Below are 17,500 nucleotides of genomic sequence, written 5' to 3'. Positions count from 1 at the left end.
AAAAATACCAAATTCTCATCAACGTTCGCACTTTGGTTCATAAATTCACCCCCGTCTGTGTTGCAAGTTGCACTTAGGAACGACAACGCAGTTGCTTGATGGTCATTCTCTGCGCAAATATTAAATTACTATAATTACACATGTGAATCACTAAAAGGAGAACAAAAAGTGAATTTAAACTACACTCTTTTTCTATAATCCATCACTGAACCTTCCTCTACCAAAATGGAGGCTTTTCATTGGTTGTGTTTTTTGATTGGTCTGTTTGAAAGCTTATAAGAAGGTCTCTTCCTGTTTTGGAAATTGATTGACTCCCTGACGAAGGCTTGTATGCGGAAACGCGTCGGAGTACTTTAAGATTTATGATGACTAAGCCATAAATAAAGGCTTTGTATTTTTCTAAAAGAGAGTGCCTTGGAGTTTTCTTATTGGTTTCTACACTCTTTCAGTGTTTTCGGTAAGCCTGACCCTGTAGCTACTGCCGCTTTCGAGGGACGTTAACATTACAGAAACTACAGAAAATGAGCCAGATGAGGCTGATGATGTAAACGTTACTGTACGTGGTAACGTTACAAAAACATATGGGGGTGACTCTCAGTCTCCAAAAAACTAGACCACACCACTGCTCCTGCCATTGTGGATCCCACGGAGAAAGTTTTCTGAATGCATTTACAGTGAAGTTACAGCACTTTGAGTCTGTTATGAGTGCTTCCTGTGATCGCGTTTCACATAATAAGTTAGTGAAAACAAATTTTTCAAACAAATATACGCTGAATTGGGTCATAATCTGGAGCAAAACCAAAATAAGACAGCTTTCCCCCCTTTTTTTTTTAATTGTCAAACCTCCACTTCATGGTGTCTGAAGTTCAACTCTGTGTTGTTGTAGATATTGAAGTGGTTTGTGTATTAAAGTTGTTTTTTTTTTCTCCTCTGCAGTTCCAGCTTCAGATCTTCGACATCGTCTGCAGCACTTCGTGGGCCAGCAGAGACAAGTGCTGCGAACTTCCTGGTCTGGTGAGGTCAAAGTTCATCTTTTCTTCTCTTACTGTCTGTACTCAAATACATGTTAAAGCATAACTCTCGCCAAAATGCAACCTAGGGTCTTTTTGTGAATGTACCCGAGTCAAACTTTCGTTTAAAAGCATATTTAGGACAGAAGCGCCACTTTTAAGATTTACCGTATTCTCGTTTTTCGGTCAAATGGCCTTTTGAATGGGAGTGCTAGGGGCACTTTTATGTTAGCCTCAAAATAGCTATTTTTAAAGCACTGAGAAGGCTCGACACAACATGAGACGTTGCTCTAAGTATCACCAGGGGCTCTACACCTTAACGAAAGTGTTGACAACATTGGTTGTGTACCCAGAGTTTACTAAAAAGAAAAATTTTGTCTTTGTTGTTTCCGGCTGCTACCACCTCGGCAGTCAAAACGAGTCGATATCAAAACAAGTAGCCACAGATTTAGTATATCCCTCGTGCACCGGTGTTGTTGATGTGTAGAGCCCCTGGTGATACTTGGAGCAAACTTCCATGTTGTGTCGAGCCTTCTGAGTGGTTTAAAAATAGCTATATTGAGGCTAGCATAAAAGTGCCGCTAGCACTCCCATTCAAAAGGCCATTTGACGGAAAAACGAGAATACGGTACATAAAATAATAATAATTATAATAAAGTGACGCTTCCGTCCTAAATATGCTTTTAAACGAAAGTTTGACTCGGATACATTCACAAAAAGACCCTAGGTTGCATTTTGGCCAGAGTTACGCTTTAAAGGAAGACTTCGCCCTCAAAATGAACATTTGTATATCAATCACTCACAGTGTTGCCTTGAATTTGTGACAAAAACTTGTTTTTGTGTCACATGACTTAACAGAAGAGTGAATAGAGAGTCGGAAAACTGCTCACTTTGCCTGCTTTGTTTAATCATTTATCATTGCATGTCATTGCCATTATATCTATTTTTGTTTTTTGTTTTTTTTGTCACCCTCATCATGCTGTGGTCATCCAGAGGAAGGAGGCAGACTGCCCAGCCATGCCCAAAGCCTGCACCTGCACCCAGGACAGCAAAGGCCCCCCCGGCCCTGCTGGACCACCTGTGAGCCGCGCACAAATACATCCAATACATCCTCACTCACACTCAAGTTAATTCATTTAATCTAACAGCGATATTACATTCAGATCATATATCAAATAAACTGAGGTATGAGTAATGTAATGTAAACACATCACGCAAGAATCAAGACGATTTTGGGACCCATTCCCCCCCTCTCGACAATCGTCAGCAAATCCCTGATTTTACTCTTTTTTTTTTTTTTTTTTTTTGATGGTTTGGCAGAGAGCAACAGTCAGACTATACCATTATCCAAATTACGGAACACACAGACTGTACCACACATTCATGCAGTCACACAGAGGCATGAAGACTGAAGAAGTCACCTGAACAACATGCTTCATCTGCAGTTTGAGTTACTGATCTTATTTCAGTTCAGTTTTCCTCTTCCTTTTGGCAGATTAAAGCTCATATTTCTTGTGTATCTCAGCTTTGTGGGTATCTGTACACGTGTACGCACAAACACACACAGACACACACACAGGCACACACAGACAGACAAAGACAGACACAGAAACAGAAATACACACACACAGACACACAAACACGCACACACAGACACGCACACACATGCACGCACAGACACACACACATACAGGCACAAGCACACAGACACACACACACGCACAGACACACAGACACACAGATAGACAGACCCACATGCACACACACATACACACACACACACACACACACACACGCACAGACATGCACACACAGACACACACACACACAGATAGACAGACACACACACACACACACACACACAGGCACACGCAGACACACACACACACACACACACAGGCATACGCACACAGACACACACACACGCACAGACACACATGCACACACAGACAGACACACATACGCACACAGGCACACAGACACACATGCACACACACACACACACACAGGCACACGCACACAGACATACACACATGCACATACGCACACAGACACACACACACACAGACACACACACATACACACACAGACACATACACAGGCACACGCACATATACACACACACGCAGACAGACATGCAAGCACGCACACACGTACATAATTCACACACACACACAGACACACACACACACAGTATAGAGACACTGTGGATTTGAACGTGCTCATTGCGGACCCCTCAATAACTCTTTCTTTTTGGGTTTCCAACAGGGAGGCCCAGGGATCAGAGGAGCCAGAGGTGATCGTGGCGAGCCAGGCCCAGTGGTAAGTTCTGCTGGTTTCATAAACTCACACCAAGTCGTGACTGTCGACACTCAAGTGTGTTTTTTTTTTTTTTCTTCACTTGTTCCGATGAAAGAGCGATAGCGTGAAAAGCCACCGCTGAACATACAAAACAGGAAGCGAGCTATCTGCGATCTGGATGCTATCAAAAGATAGCTGTAGCTGCCAAAATGTTCTTCTCTCTGTGATTCAAACTCTAGCAAGAGTTGTGTCGTGGTAATACTCGTTTTTTTTTGTCAGCTGAAATATCAACACATTTCACCGTTGTCTACTTTGCTATGGAAGCCCAGTGTTCAACTTTAGATGACCAGTGACACCTTATTTACCTTTATGCTGCCTTTAAATCCTACTCTCACCCAAGCAAAGAGCAGATACCCACCTTTATATCTTCATTTTATCTGCTTAGGCTAAACTAATGTGTCTGCCCCCCCCACACACACACACTGCTGACATGTCAGAGCTCATCTTGTTTTTACTTTGTTTTAACCTTTATTTATTCAGGTAAGTTTCACACAGAGCCATGCATCCCACTGATCACATCTTAAAGAGACAGAGGCCTTTTTTGCTGGTTATTAGCATTCAGAATGCTAATAGGTTTTCAAGTTCTACTGCCTGGTATTCATTGCAGTTTTGTTTATGTAGGATGTTTCAACTCAAAGTGCTTGAAATTGTGAGACCGTATATAAAAAGAGGCCTATACATGAGAACATAGGTAGCATAAATATAAGAGGAAAGTAAATCTGACAGCAACATTTCAGAAATAACATGAATAAAAGAATACAGAAAACGCAAACATTTCAAATAACAAACAAGGAAACCACAAAAGCAGACAAACCCCTAACCCAAATCAACCAAACAGACAATGTAATAACACTTTCTAAGCACATTTCTGAAAATACAACAACACAAATACAAAAGAAGACTCACAGAATCATCCACATACAGACAAGGTAAGTACCTTCTATCTTTCTTGCAGTTTTTCTGAATTACAAACATGTCTATACATATAAACATTCAGCTTTTGGCTTGTCTCTAAAATAGTTCCACACAAAACAAGCAGTTTACTAAACTCCTTTTTTTAAACAGGGTTGTCATCAATTGGAATCAAAATCATGACACCCCTAGTATTAATGAGAGTATACAATAATATAATACAGAAAACAGAGCATCATTTCAGATAACATAACGCGACAGAAATCACAACAGAAAACACGACGAAACATGAGAAAAGAAAATAGAATAAAACTGATCAGTAATATAGAAAACACAAACATTTCCCATAACTTAACATAACCGAAAACGCAAACAAAAAGACAATCTAATAACACTTATTAAGCACATTTACAGAAAACAAATACAACAGCAAGAAAGGAGACACAGAATCCTCCACATACCTGACAAGGTAGGTAGCTTCTTTCTGAACTGTTTTTTTTTCTGAATTACAAACATTTCTCTTCACATAAAACATTCAGCTTTTGGGTCAACTCACAACACAAAACAAAAAAAATCTTCATCTTCGTCAACATTTCAGAAAACACAATGAAAACACATGATAAAGGAAAACAGAATAAAACTGATCAGTAATACAGCAAAACACAAACATTTCAGATGACATAATAAAACAGAAAAAAAACATTTCGGATGAAACACAAAAACACAAACCAGGGATGCACCGAATCCAGGATTCGGCTTCGGATTCAGTCGAATATTGGTCTTTTTGACAGAGTTCGGATTCTGCCTTTCTACCGAACCCTACACTTGTGCTGGTCGCCGTAATGATGGCGCTGTTGAATACGGGAAGGTGTTTACATAGGTGGAGCGTTCAATGCAGCAGGCTGTGAGAAAGTAAAAAGGGAACTTGTGAGCAGAAAGGTGTTTTTCAGTCAAAAGAAGGCCATTCAAGGCCAGCTACATGTTCAATTAGCAATGCCGATTTGTCGCCCACTATGACATTGCATGAAGTAAAAAGCTTTAAAAAATGTCATTTAGACGTGATTAAATGAAAGTAAACAGTTTCTCAAATCAGAGAACTAAATCAGCAGCTGTGGACAAAGAGTGTAAGAATCCTGCTTCAAACACATTAGTACATTTTTAAGCAGGTCTAAATGCATCTCTGGTTGGAGAGTGTTTCATTTAAATAGGTTATGTACATTTTTAACATTTTTCCATTGTGGCAGTACATTTGCTCAAAGTATTCGATTTGCACTTTTGACAGAATTTCCAAGCTGGTAAAGAATGATCTGAATCATCTATTCTCACTGAGATGTGTAAAACTCCAAATAGAGCCAGGCATGTTGTTAAAGAATAAAGAGCAAATCCTCACAACGCATGTAGGTCCCGCCCAGTATCAGAAGATACAGCACTCCCAGAATCGCTGCTTTGGCTCCAAAAGGACATCTTCTGACAGCTGAAGGATTGTTTGGAGTAAGTGGTCCTACAGAGACAAAGAACAGTCAACCATGTGTTCATGAAGCATGTTGGAAGTGGCTTTTTGGAATTATTGATTATTTCATTCTTACGTTTAACTCAAGTGGCACTAAATTGCATTTCGACGTGTTTGTTTTGTTTAAAGTCTCAGTCCACAGCACAGACCAGTCTATAAACATTAGCTGAAGTCGACTGATATTGTATATAATATTAAATGGAGTCATCACATTGTTCAGGATTTAATCAGACATTCACAAACATCACAGAAAAGCCAACAGTTATCGTTGAGTTTAGAGTAGGGTTGGGTACCGAACTCAGTACTTTTTAGGGTACCAACCAAATTACATCGGTAAAGCTGAAGACCGATTCATGTTGAATCAATCTGTGCCAACTTTCGGTACTTTATAGCACCTACGTAAACGTGAGTTTCTCCGCCTTCTCTGCATGTTAGACAGAGAGCGAGGCTCAGCTCCGACACACACAGAGCTGTGGTGCAGACGGAGCAAACTACGTCTCCTCTGCAGCTTCAAATCACAGAGAGTCACAGAAATGTGGTTGCAAGTATGGTTACACTTTTCAAAACTCCACACAGACAGCATTTACTGCAATATAATATAATCAAGCGCAGAAAAGCAGCCGTAGTGCTGTAAACGTTACACTTCCTCTGAGACAGACAGTCACAACAGTGTTCTGTATGCCCTGGAGACAGACTGACAGGCTGAAGGTTGTAGGGCAAGGCATCTTTATTTCTATAGCACATTTCAGCAACAAGGCAATTCAAAACACTTTATATCAAACATTAAAAAGCAATTAAAAACTTTCATGAAAGAGATAGCAAAATAAAAAACAGGTTAAAATAAGTAAAACTTCCAGTTCAGTGTGGTTCCTTGTGTTGAAGTTGGACAGGCACACATTACACAGGCTCAAGAGGCGTAACATTTATCTCAATGCATGTTTAACTCTCCTGGTGAAGTTTCTCACTGGCAGCTGGAAATTAGCAGCTGACTGCAGGGCCCTATTTCAGAAAGCAAGTTTAGTGAAAACTCTGAGGAACTTGAGTTGATTGAACCAACTCAGAGTTTCCCATCTCAGGGTAAATCAACTCAGACATCAGGGTTAGACTCAGAGTTTGTTAAAACTTCTACCTGGAATAGGGCCCCGGTTTATCAAAGGAAACACAGGAACAACAAACAATATACAAACGTTTTAATCAACTGCATAAACAAAGGTAAAGACAACCTGCTAATCCATGTTTTTATTAGCTTTAATTATAATAATAATAATAATAATAATAATAATAATAATAATAATTTTTTTTATAGGCGCCTTTCTAAAGACTCAAGGTCACCTTGCAAAATCAGCAATAAAACACTCAATCCATTAAACAAGCAATCAGAGAAACAGGCAATAAAATAACATGATAATACTATTTATAAAAGAACAAGAAAAAGGGTGGGGTCATTGCAGTCAAAGCAAAAATGGAAAAAAAATGAAAAAAAGAATTAAAGAGAGTAAGCCTGTCTGAAAAGATGAGATTTTAAGTGAGATTTGAAAGTGGTTATGGACGTGGAGTGTTGAATGTAGTGGGGCAGAGAGTTCCAGAGGTGAAGGAGGGCTTAATGACTGAAGGCTCTAGACCCCATGGTAACAAGACGAGCAGGTGGGAGGATGAGCTGGATGGAGGAAGATGACCTGAGAGAACGGGTAGGTGTCTTTATATGGAGGAGCTCGGTGAGATACTGAGGGGCAATATTGTTGATAGCTTTAAATGTAAGGAGGAGGATCTTGTAAATGATGCGGTATTTCAAGTGGAGCCAATGAAGTTGCTACAGGACAGGTGTTATGTGACTGATGGAGGGGATCTGGTAATGATGCGGGCAGCAGAGTTTTGGTCTAGTTGTAGTTTATGGATGGATATGTCATGTAAACCATAGAGAAGAGAATTGCAATAGTCTAGTTGGGAGGTGACCAGGGTGTGAACCAGAATTTCAGCACCGTTGGGGGAGAGAGATGTTACGTAAATGGAAATATGCTTACCGAGTGATGTTATTGATGTGGGACTGGAATGACAGAGTGCTATCTAGGATGACACCCAGACTCTTAACTCAGGGGGGAGGGGGACACAGGAGATAGAAAAGTCATTTATTTTTGAGAGGATGGATTTGGTGCCAATAAGGAGGAGTTCAGTTTTGTCACTGTTGAGCTTGAGAAAGTTTTGGGAGAACCAGGATCTGATTTCCTGAAGACCGTTGGATAGAGAGGTGGGAGGGAGGGAATATGATGGGTTTAGTGGATAGGTAGAGTTTGGTGTCATCTGCATAACAACGGAACTTACGGAAAATATGGCCAAGAGGGAGAAGGTAGATAATGAACAGAAGGGGTCCAAGGACAGAACCTTGGGGAACACCAGAAAAGAGGGGGGAGGAGTGGGATCGGAAAGTTTTGAGTTGGACAAACTGAGTACGGCCAGAAAGATATGATTTAAACCAGTGCAGGGGTGCATCAGATAATCCAAGGGAGGCTAGTTGGTCAGTGAGGATGGTGTGCGAAATTGTGTCACTCAGGTCCAGGAGGATGAGGATTGTTAGGAATCTGACGGAATTTAACAAAGCTGATCACAACACTACACACTTCTCTGTCATGAAAGAATTCAGAGAATATTTTTCTCACAGATCCAGTGCTTATTATCATAATAATAATTTTGTGTCCATTTTCCGTGTTGATTGCAGCATGTTGCAGGGTACTGGTAACTGCTATAGTACGGCAGTCCTGATGCCCAGAACCTGTCAGACAAATAAACTTTTATTAAACAGGGCTGAAACTCCTCAGTTATTGATTTTAAACGACAGCCAATAAAAGAAGGAAACCTTGTTCAGTTGCTCCGATATCTCTTTTTTGTATTCTGGGTTTTCTGTTATCTAACACCAAGATGGCGTCCTTTCATTGTGTTCTGCCCCTACTGTCTCTTTTCATAAACTCAGCAGCCTGTCCCATATAGACTTTACATTTTGATTAAGTCACACACATTAGACTACATAAGCTTTTCAGGTCTAATATTAAATCTTTATGAGTTAAGACTTCAGTATATTTATAATGGTTACTGGGGGACTTTTAGTTGCAGCTCCTCAGCTGGCCTCTGACACAAATGGGTGTCAAAGCTGACTCTACACCGCGTCTCTCCAGCTTCATGTTAACACGTCATCCATGGGACTGATGCTCATATTTAGCTATGCAGCATTTCCCTGATAAACTATTTATAGACTAATATAAAAGTAATCCCTCTCAATCATCACTTATTGTGTGGTGGTGTCTGTATCTGCATAGACCACGTCCCCTGTCTGGGTTTTCTCTTTTCTTCTTATTTTACTGTGTGGGAGGTTTCTCTCTCTCTCTCTCTCTCTCTCTGAATGCTGTGTTTACAAATACCAACTGACAAAATCAGCTTCAACTCAGCATCCTTCTATTTAAAACATAATTAGTTTAGTGACAAACATTGACTTTGATGGAAAATGTCTCACGTTTTTGTCAGCGCTGATCCGTCCACCCATTCCCAATTCCATCCTCTTTGTGTCCCTATATACCGTAGGCCAATCCAGGACTCTCCATCCTTATTCAGCTCAGTGAGAAACATCTAGAAGTTGACAATAGACAACAATCATTTCTCTGTTCAGCTTTTCTGTTGTAGTAAAGTCATCTTGTGACTTCATCAGCCACAACAAACACAAGAGGGATCCCTCGGTCCACCACACACTGAGGACTGGACCCAACAGCATGACAGTAAACACACATTAGTAATGGAGGAAAGTGAAGAAAGACATTTATACTCAGCAGAGAAACAGAGAACACATGAGGAACTGCACGTTTACTGCTCAAGACAGTTAATATTCATTTAATTAGAATGCATTTTAAAAAGGAAAATAAACATTTCTAGGGTTTTTTCAAACATTTTAAATTCTGTTCATATTTAAACATTTCCATTGAATGTCTTTTTATCTGAGATCACTCACTCAGAAACAAACACACTCACCTGTTCCTCTTCATCGTTTATAACGACCAGATCTGCTCCTCTCTGCCGACAGTCATCTCTGCTCTCCTCCCAAGTCTTCTTCTCTTTAGATTTAAAGTAACAACTGCTTCCAAATCTCGTCCATCCATCAGGACACTGCATCTCTTAATGTCAAACAAATGTCAAATTAATAAGACTTGTTAATAGTTAAAGATCTTTCTTGCCTCTGCCACGTTTCCCTTTCATGTTTATTCTGTAAATAATTTGTAAATAGTTTCTCTCAGGTTTTATATCTCAAGTGACTGTCTCTGAAATATTTACATCATCAACGAAAAAATTCAACAGCATTAAACAGTTACAATCAAAAGTAAAGACACAGTCAAGCCATATAATGTTAATTGGTAAAATACAGGAGTTTTCTGTTTTTAATCTTTTCTCACCTTCATTTCTGTTCTTCAGCTGCTTTACTTCTTCCTGTAACTGAATCATGTTTCCTGGTATGTCTTGAGAAATACAGCAATAGATAAAAGTAAGACAATATACTACTAGACAATAGATAATTTATGCTTATTACATGGTTCGGTTGAATCTGTGGCATTCTGCAGTTGGCTAATTCTTTATAAAAAGACCGTTGCTAAGAGAAACAGACCGTTGCCATGCATAGCGGAGCGTTGGCATCGATCTGTTTTGAAATAATTTCAGGTAATTTATCAGCTGTGGCATAAAAAGTGGAGCAAGATTCTGTCCCCAGGCAGCAGATCTGGTCATATTTTATATACAGTCTGCTGAGAATGATAGCTTTGCAGTAACTTCAGCTGCAGGGACTATAATGTTAATTTGTTACATTGCAACATCATGTTTACAGGTGGGTCAACTGCAGCAGCTGTGCAAAAAGGAAACAAGATGACAGAAACGTCAACATAAATATTCGGATGAAGTCTCACTTCTCCATCAACGGAAATGCTCAGTTTAATGTGAATTATAAGGACCACGAGAGCAGCCTTGATAGCTTTAACAACTTTAGTAGCTAATGTGTCAACCTGAAGTGATTGAAACAACAGCTGAGGGAATTAAAGTCCGCCTAGCTAGCGATAGCAGGGCAGCATAACATCACATCTATACTCATAGTAACGGTAAAGTACATGGTTTTAACCACAGCCCACAAAGAGGAGATAAAATCACTGCCAGACCTTTTGGCTTTTGCCAGAAATGTAACATTGCAAACAGCTGGCTTTTGGGTAGCTGGTAGCTGGAACTTAAACAGGCAGATTACACCAGTCTGATGCTAAGGACCTTCTGATGGCTGACCCAGGCAGTGTGAACGCAGCCTTAATCAGACAACCTGCAGCTGCTACCTTTTGATATGATAGCCTACATCGGACACTTAAGCTCCATCTATGGAGATAAGGGTCTCTGCTTGCTAACAATCACAGTACACTCAGTGCTTTACAGTTACAGACAGTAAATACATTTATTTTTTAATATAGCTTCATTAGTCTGAGTTACCCAAGCTGAATGAGTTTCTTCAGTAGTTCCTGTGTTTTAGGACAGTTTGCCTTGTTATTGTTTCTGCTTTAAACTGAAGACAGAATGAAGGTACATCCTGTGCTTAATGAAATATCACTCATTATTTCAAACTGGAATTTAGTTATTGGTGTCTCTGTCCTTTAAACTGCCGCATATATTGAGATGTCACAACTATTAACTAACGGATAACTGACTTGTTAACTGAAGTATCAAATATGAACAAGAGGCAGATCAAAAGTAATTTTGCCTAAATGGGATTCATGTTCACTGTAAGAATTAGCATTATGAGAGCTAATGTTTAATAACCTAACATGTGACTGTACACTGTAGACAATGTGGGACATAGGCCCTCATTTATCAACCTAACGTAGAAACCAGCGCAGACATGGCAGACAGGCTTCACGCGTGATTCGTGAAACGTTCGTATCACACCAATCAGAGCGTAGGAATGGTCGTATATTGATAAATGCAGCAGCTGGAAATGATTGTAATTTAAATATCACGCCCCAATATATTCTGGGTTTTGAGACCTCGCTCCTGCAATTTACGAGACGTAATCCGGCTGAGAAGCGGCACTTTTCGGAGGTGGAGATTGAAACCCTGATGTCTCAGGTTCCTTTGCACCAACGTGTGAACTATTTGGCAGCCTGGAAACTGGTATTAAAGGCTGTAGAAAGAATGAGGAATGGAAAGAGATCACTGATGGGGTCAATATCGTTGCCGTAGTAAACCGGACTCCGGCTGAAGTTAATTTAATTTATACACCCTTGACATATGTATGCTATAGTCCTAATAGTAATATACAGGCTTATATTGCAATCTCTTAGGCCTACATGGTGTACCTATATTTAAATAAACACACAGTAGCTGAGTTTATGCAGTGTCTTTTATTTAGCTTGTGTTTTTTTCATGAGTCAGAACCAGGCAACATCTGTGAGGGAGAGCGTGTGTCCTCCGTCTCCCGTCGCCCCCCTTTGGCCTCACGCTCACGTTCAAATTGATGAATGCCGAGCTTTGTGTAGGAATCAGCGTCGCCTGTCCTACACCTGTTTTAGGTCATACACACGTTTCATAAATGAGGGCCATAAAAACCACAAAGTCTTTGTTGCATGAAAACATGTATTCTCAAGTTCAGCCAAAGGCTTCCGTTGTGGGAATTTCTGTTAAACAAGGCTCACAAAGAAGAGTCTTTTGAGATTTAATGTCACGTTTGCAAACTGGCAACAGTCAACATTTGACCATATCTCAAGCAGAGTGTGCCCAGAACTTTGTCATACAGGCAGATTATATTCACTCTATCTAAAAGCCTCCCTGAGTGGGAAATTGAAGCTTATTGTTCCTTAATAAGTCAACCTGCAGGTTCTACTTTTGATATGATAGCCTACATTGGGCACTCAGGCTTGAAGATAATGTTTTCTGCTTGCTCACAATTACAGAATCACTGGAGAAAACAGGAATAGAAAAAAAAGTAAGACAATATGAGATTATGTATGCTTAATAGACAGTGTGAAATTGGAGCCTGTATGTTGATTTGAAACCTTTCTTACCTGAAACGTTCCTCTGGAGCTGACTGTTGTTGCTCAGTTGGTCGTATCTGGTCTGCAGCAAAATGACTGAAATATAAGATAAGGTGAACCTTTATTGATCCCCAGAGGAGAAATCTGGTGTTGCAGCGGCACAAGGACAGAAATAAAAAAAAAACTGTTACATAGAGAAAAAAAATAAAACAAATAAGAATTGTATACAAATTTTAACCAATAAAAGAGCAAATAGACTAAATAAATATCTGGTGACAACCACAACAAAATAAAAAATAGACCAACAACACCAAATAATTCTGCTTTAAGCTAAAGACAGAATGAAGTTATATATCCTGTGGTTAATGAAATATCAGTCATTATTTCAAACTGGAATGTAGTTATTTGGTATCTCTGTCCTTTAACCTGTTCTATATGTTGAGATGTTGTAAATAGTAAATAGAGGATCACTGATTTGTTAACTGAAGCATCAAGTGAGAACAAGAACCAAAGCATCCTCTGTTTTAGCGCCTGTCTCTTTAAGACCCCTCCTGTAAAAGCCCAGCCTGCTCTGATTGGCTTATGAAAAAAATATGGCGCACATTTGCAAGAGATAGTTGTTAAGTTGTAGGTGGAGCTACTCAGACAGGGGAAGTATATTCTAATGAGCCTGACTGTGACAGAGGAAGGGGGGAGTCAAATGTGAAGAGCTTGTTGAATCGCATGTTTCCTCATCTAGGCAGCCGTCAAGAAACTAACAGGGTTGTGTTATTTCAAAGTTGGTGGATTAGTAGGCACTCCAAGTACCCAAATGTATATAAGAACTGGAAAAGATTTTCATGATATTTCCCCTTAAAGATATGACAGTTTGTAATAAAAACAAAGTACTCACGGCGAATGAAGAGTCCAGCCAATATCAGAAGATAAAACCCTCCCAGAGTCACTGCAGTAGCTTTGAAACACCTTCTGTTGTTGGCTGCAGGGTTGGTTTGAGTGTGTGGTCCTACAGAGACACAATACATCCACAACATGTTTTATTATGTTTGTCAAACATAACATAAAGTTAAAAATGACATATTAAAGCACCAGGACACCTGATAATGACCCAGAGTTAATGGTGACTAATGGTGGATTGATATATTCATTGTGAATTAACACTCAATATATAGTTTTAATAAAGCTACAGAAACTGAGATGAACTTCCCCTTTACAACAATCATCATTTCAGACTTACTGCCTCTTTGTGGCCCGAGATCAGCGTGATGCTCTTCATCCTCTAAGATCTCCACCTGACTCTCCTCTTCCTCTCCGCTGTTCTCTTGGACATTTCTGTTATATCTCACATTCAGGCTCAAACGTGGAGCAGCGACAGTATCTGCAGACATCTTGACAAACTAAAAACTGAACTGAACGTATTCTCCGTCTCACTGTCTGTCTTTAAGTTGGTCACTCCTTTAACACAGGAAGTGGCTGCAGCACAAACCAATAAGACAGATCCACACCATTATACATTTGTTACTGTTAGAAGAAAAGTCCCGCTTAACATAAAATATGACTCACAATTAGGCATTCGGTCATTTTGGGAATTAGAATTATTAAACCCTGCAGATAAACTTTATAAAAGTATGTTAAAGTAAAGTAAAGCTGTTTCTTCCGGACTGTAAAATTGAGGGAATAAACATATCTGTCCATAGCTGCATTCACACCTCTCAGAAACAGGAACTGTTGTTGGACCGGACACTTATTTTTGTTCTGTCTGTTAGAGGAAGTGAAGTTTAGGTGTGAATTTTAATGTTTGAGTGAAAGAAACAAAACATAAGATAAACCATCTTCCTTACTGACACACAACCAGGGTCTGTGATAATTACCTGAAGTTCAGCTGGATGGAATAAAGAATAAGCTCTGCTACATGCACAGCTAGTAACACACAGAGAGCAGATCATAGATGCATAACAGTGTAGAGGAGCACAGACAAACAGATCTGAGATGAGTGACCAATGTTGCAAGTCTTCCATATGTATGGAAGAGTAGTTAGCTAAAGTATTGTAGTTGTAACTGAACCTAAAATTATTTCTCTTGTGGCTCTTTTTGTCAGTCACAGCTTCAGGTGCATTACCACCACCATCTGGACTGGAGTAGTACTGACTCTGATTTACACGTAGCTCTGGAAAACTGACTGACTGTAATCAGATTAGTGACGTGGCTAACAGAGACTCATAAACAGTATGTGGCAAGGTGTTAAGGAAACTTTTGCATCTAAATTTCATCTGGATATGAGAATTGAGAATTGGGAAATATCCTTATCACAGAAAAGCCAACAGTTATCGTTGGGTTTAGAGTAGGGTTGGGCAATGAACTCAGTACTTTTTAGGGTACCAACTGAATGACGTCGTTAAAACCAAAGACAGATTCATGTTAAATCAATCAGTGCCAACTTTCGGTACTTTAGAGCAGTGGTTCCCAACCTTTTTTCCTTGGCGCCCCCCCTACTCATGTCTAAGAAAAGCTGAGCCCCCGAAACCTAAGTTGAGGTAACTCTTGAGATAGAGCCTTACTTTCTTTTTTGATACAGAGGAGTTATCAGCACTGTTATGTTTCTCCGCCATGTTTCATTCATAAAATAGTGATGCCGTGACGGCAGGAAAAACGATGATACAACAGAATATAAAGTTTTTATACAGACTTTTGTATACATTATATATTCTAGTGTATTATCATCATTTCTTTAACATGTGCAAATATTATTTTTTTCCTCAACCTCAAACCAAATAAAGACTCGCGCCCCCCTGTGATCTTTGCCGCCCCCCCTGGGGGTGCCCGGACCCCAGGTTGGGAACCACTGCTTTAGAGCACGTACGTAAGTGTGAGTTTCTCCGCCTTCTCTGCATGTTTGACAGAGAGCGAGGCTCAGCTCCGACACACACAGAGCTGTGGTGCAGACGGAGCAAACTACGTCTCCTCTGCAGCTTCAAATCACAGAGAGTCACAGAAATGTGGTTGCAAGTGTGGTTACACTTTTCAAAACACTTTTCCACATTTACTGCAATATAATATAATCACGAGCCGAAAAGCAGCCGTAGTGCTGTAAACGTTACACTTCCTATGAGACAGACATGTACAATAGTGTTCTCTATGCCCTGGAGACAGACTGACAGGCTGGAGGTTGTAGAGCAAGGCATCTTTATTTCTATAACACATTTCAGCAACAAGGCAATTCAAAACGCTTTACATCAAACCAGGGCTCGACATTAAGGCTTGTCCGCTTGTCCGGGACAAGTGGATTTTTTGTAGGACAAGTGGAAGAGAAATTTACTTGCCCCACTGGACAAGTTAAAACTCAAACAAAACAAAATGCCACTCATTTCGTCAATGTTTCAGAATTGAAACAAATACATATTTTACCCCACAACCCCGGGCAGTGGGTCGGCGGCCGCTAACGTTAGACCCAGCCCGCTGTTCAGCGCATTCTCCGAAAGCGAAGCAGCATGAAAGCACGGCGAGCTAGCCGGTGTTAGCTTGCTAACTCCACCTTAACGTTACCTCCTCGCCACATCGTTCACAGAAAACAAGCTGAAAACAGAAGTCACTCGTGGCGATAGCAATGTGCTTTGTGTGGATGAAGCATTATATACGTTATTATGTGCCACTCATTCCGTTTATGTTACAGATTTTACTTTACCGATTTGAAACAAATACATTAACTAACGTTAGACCCAGCAGCAGCGGAGAGCGGACCGCTGACATTAGACCCAGCCCACTGACGTTAGACCCAGCCCACTGTTCAGCTCCTTCTCTGTAAGCGATACAGCATGAAAGCACCCATGAACCAGCAAGCCAGGCAGCGGTGTTAGTTAGCTAACGTTAGCATGCTAACTACGCTTTAACGTTACCCGTCCCCACATCGTTCACAGAAAAGCGAGCCAAACAAAGCTGTCACCGTGGCGATAGAAGTGTGCTTTGTGCGCGGATGAAGCATGAAGTTAATTTGACTCTTGACGGCTGGCTCTCTGCCTCGTAACTTTACTAACTGCTCCGCTACTCGTTTGTAGCGGATTAAATATCAGATAATAATCAACTGTAAAGTAGCTACACCTTTTTAAAGGATCCCTTGGTAAGTGAAATTGTAGAAAGAAAAATAAAAAACACGCTGACACCAACATTTAATGGCAAAATCCATTGTTATGTCTACAAAATTATTTTAGATATAGTATAAGGTCAAGTCACCACTACCTCTGGTCAAAATATTGAATTAGTATCTCAATATATTGATTCAGTATCTCAGAATATAAACAAAGAATATTAAAGTAATGAGAAACTATAAAATATTGACTTAATCTCAATATATTGGCTTAGTATCGTAATATATTGACTTAGTAACTCAACATATTGGTTCAGTATCTCAATATATTGACTTAGTAACTCAGAATATTGACTAAGAATCTCAAAGCAATGAGAACATTCAAAATATTGACTTACAATCTCAATATATTGACTCAATATCTCAAAATATCTCAATTGACATAGTAACTTAGAATATTGACTAGGAATCTGAAAGTAATGAGAAACTTTAAAATATTCACTTAGAATCTCAATATATTAACTTCTGCACACGGCGTGCAAAGTATAACTTTGTATTATGAGTCTGAGATCCTTTTTTCTTGTTGAAGGAAATC

The 17,500-nt window shown here is 39.8% G+C and overlaps 1 protein-coding gene across 7 annotated transcripts in view; it reads left to right on the top strand.

Annotated features, from left to right (window-relative positions):
- LOC114568716 (collagen alpha-1(XIV) chain-like) overlaps positions 1 to 17,500 on the top strand; it is a 317,958-nt gene that overhangs the window by 195,476 nt on the left and 104,982 nt on the right. For all 7 annotated transcript variants that reach the window (XM_028598365.1, XM_028598362.1, XM_028598361.1 and 4 more), the window contains 3 exons: positions 937 to 1,014; positions 2,004 to 2,090; positions 3,279 to 3,332. In XM_028598365.1, coding sequence (XP_028454166.1) covers positions 937 to 1,014; positions 2,004 to 2,090; positions 3,279 to 3,332 — 219 coding nt within the window. The remainder of the gene's footprint in view (positions 1 to 936; positions 1,015 to 2,003; positions 2,091 to 3,278; positions 3,333 to 17,500) is intronic.

The sequence above is a fragment of the Perca flavescens genome, chromosome 14, assembly GCF_004354835.1.
Source record: "Perca flavescens isolate YP-PL-M2 chromosome 14, PFLA_1.0, whole genome shotgun sequence".
Lineage (NCBI taxonomy): Eukaryota > Metazoa > Chordata > Actinopteri > Perciformes > Percidae > Perca > Perca flavescens.
This window is presented reverse-complemented; position numbering and strand designations above follow the sequence as displayed.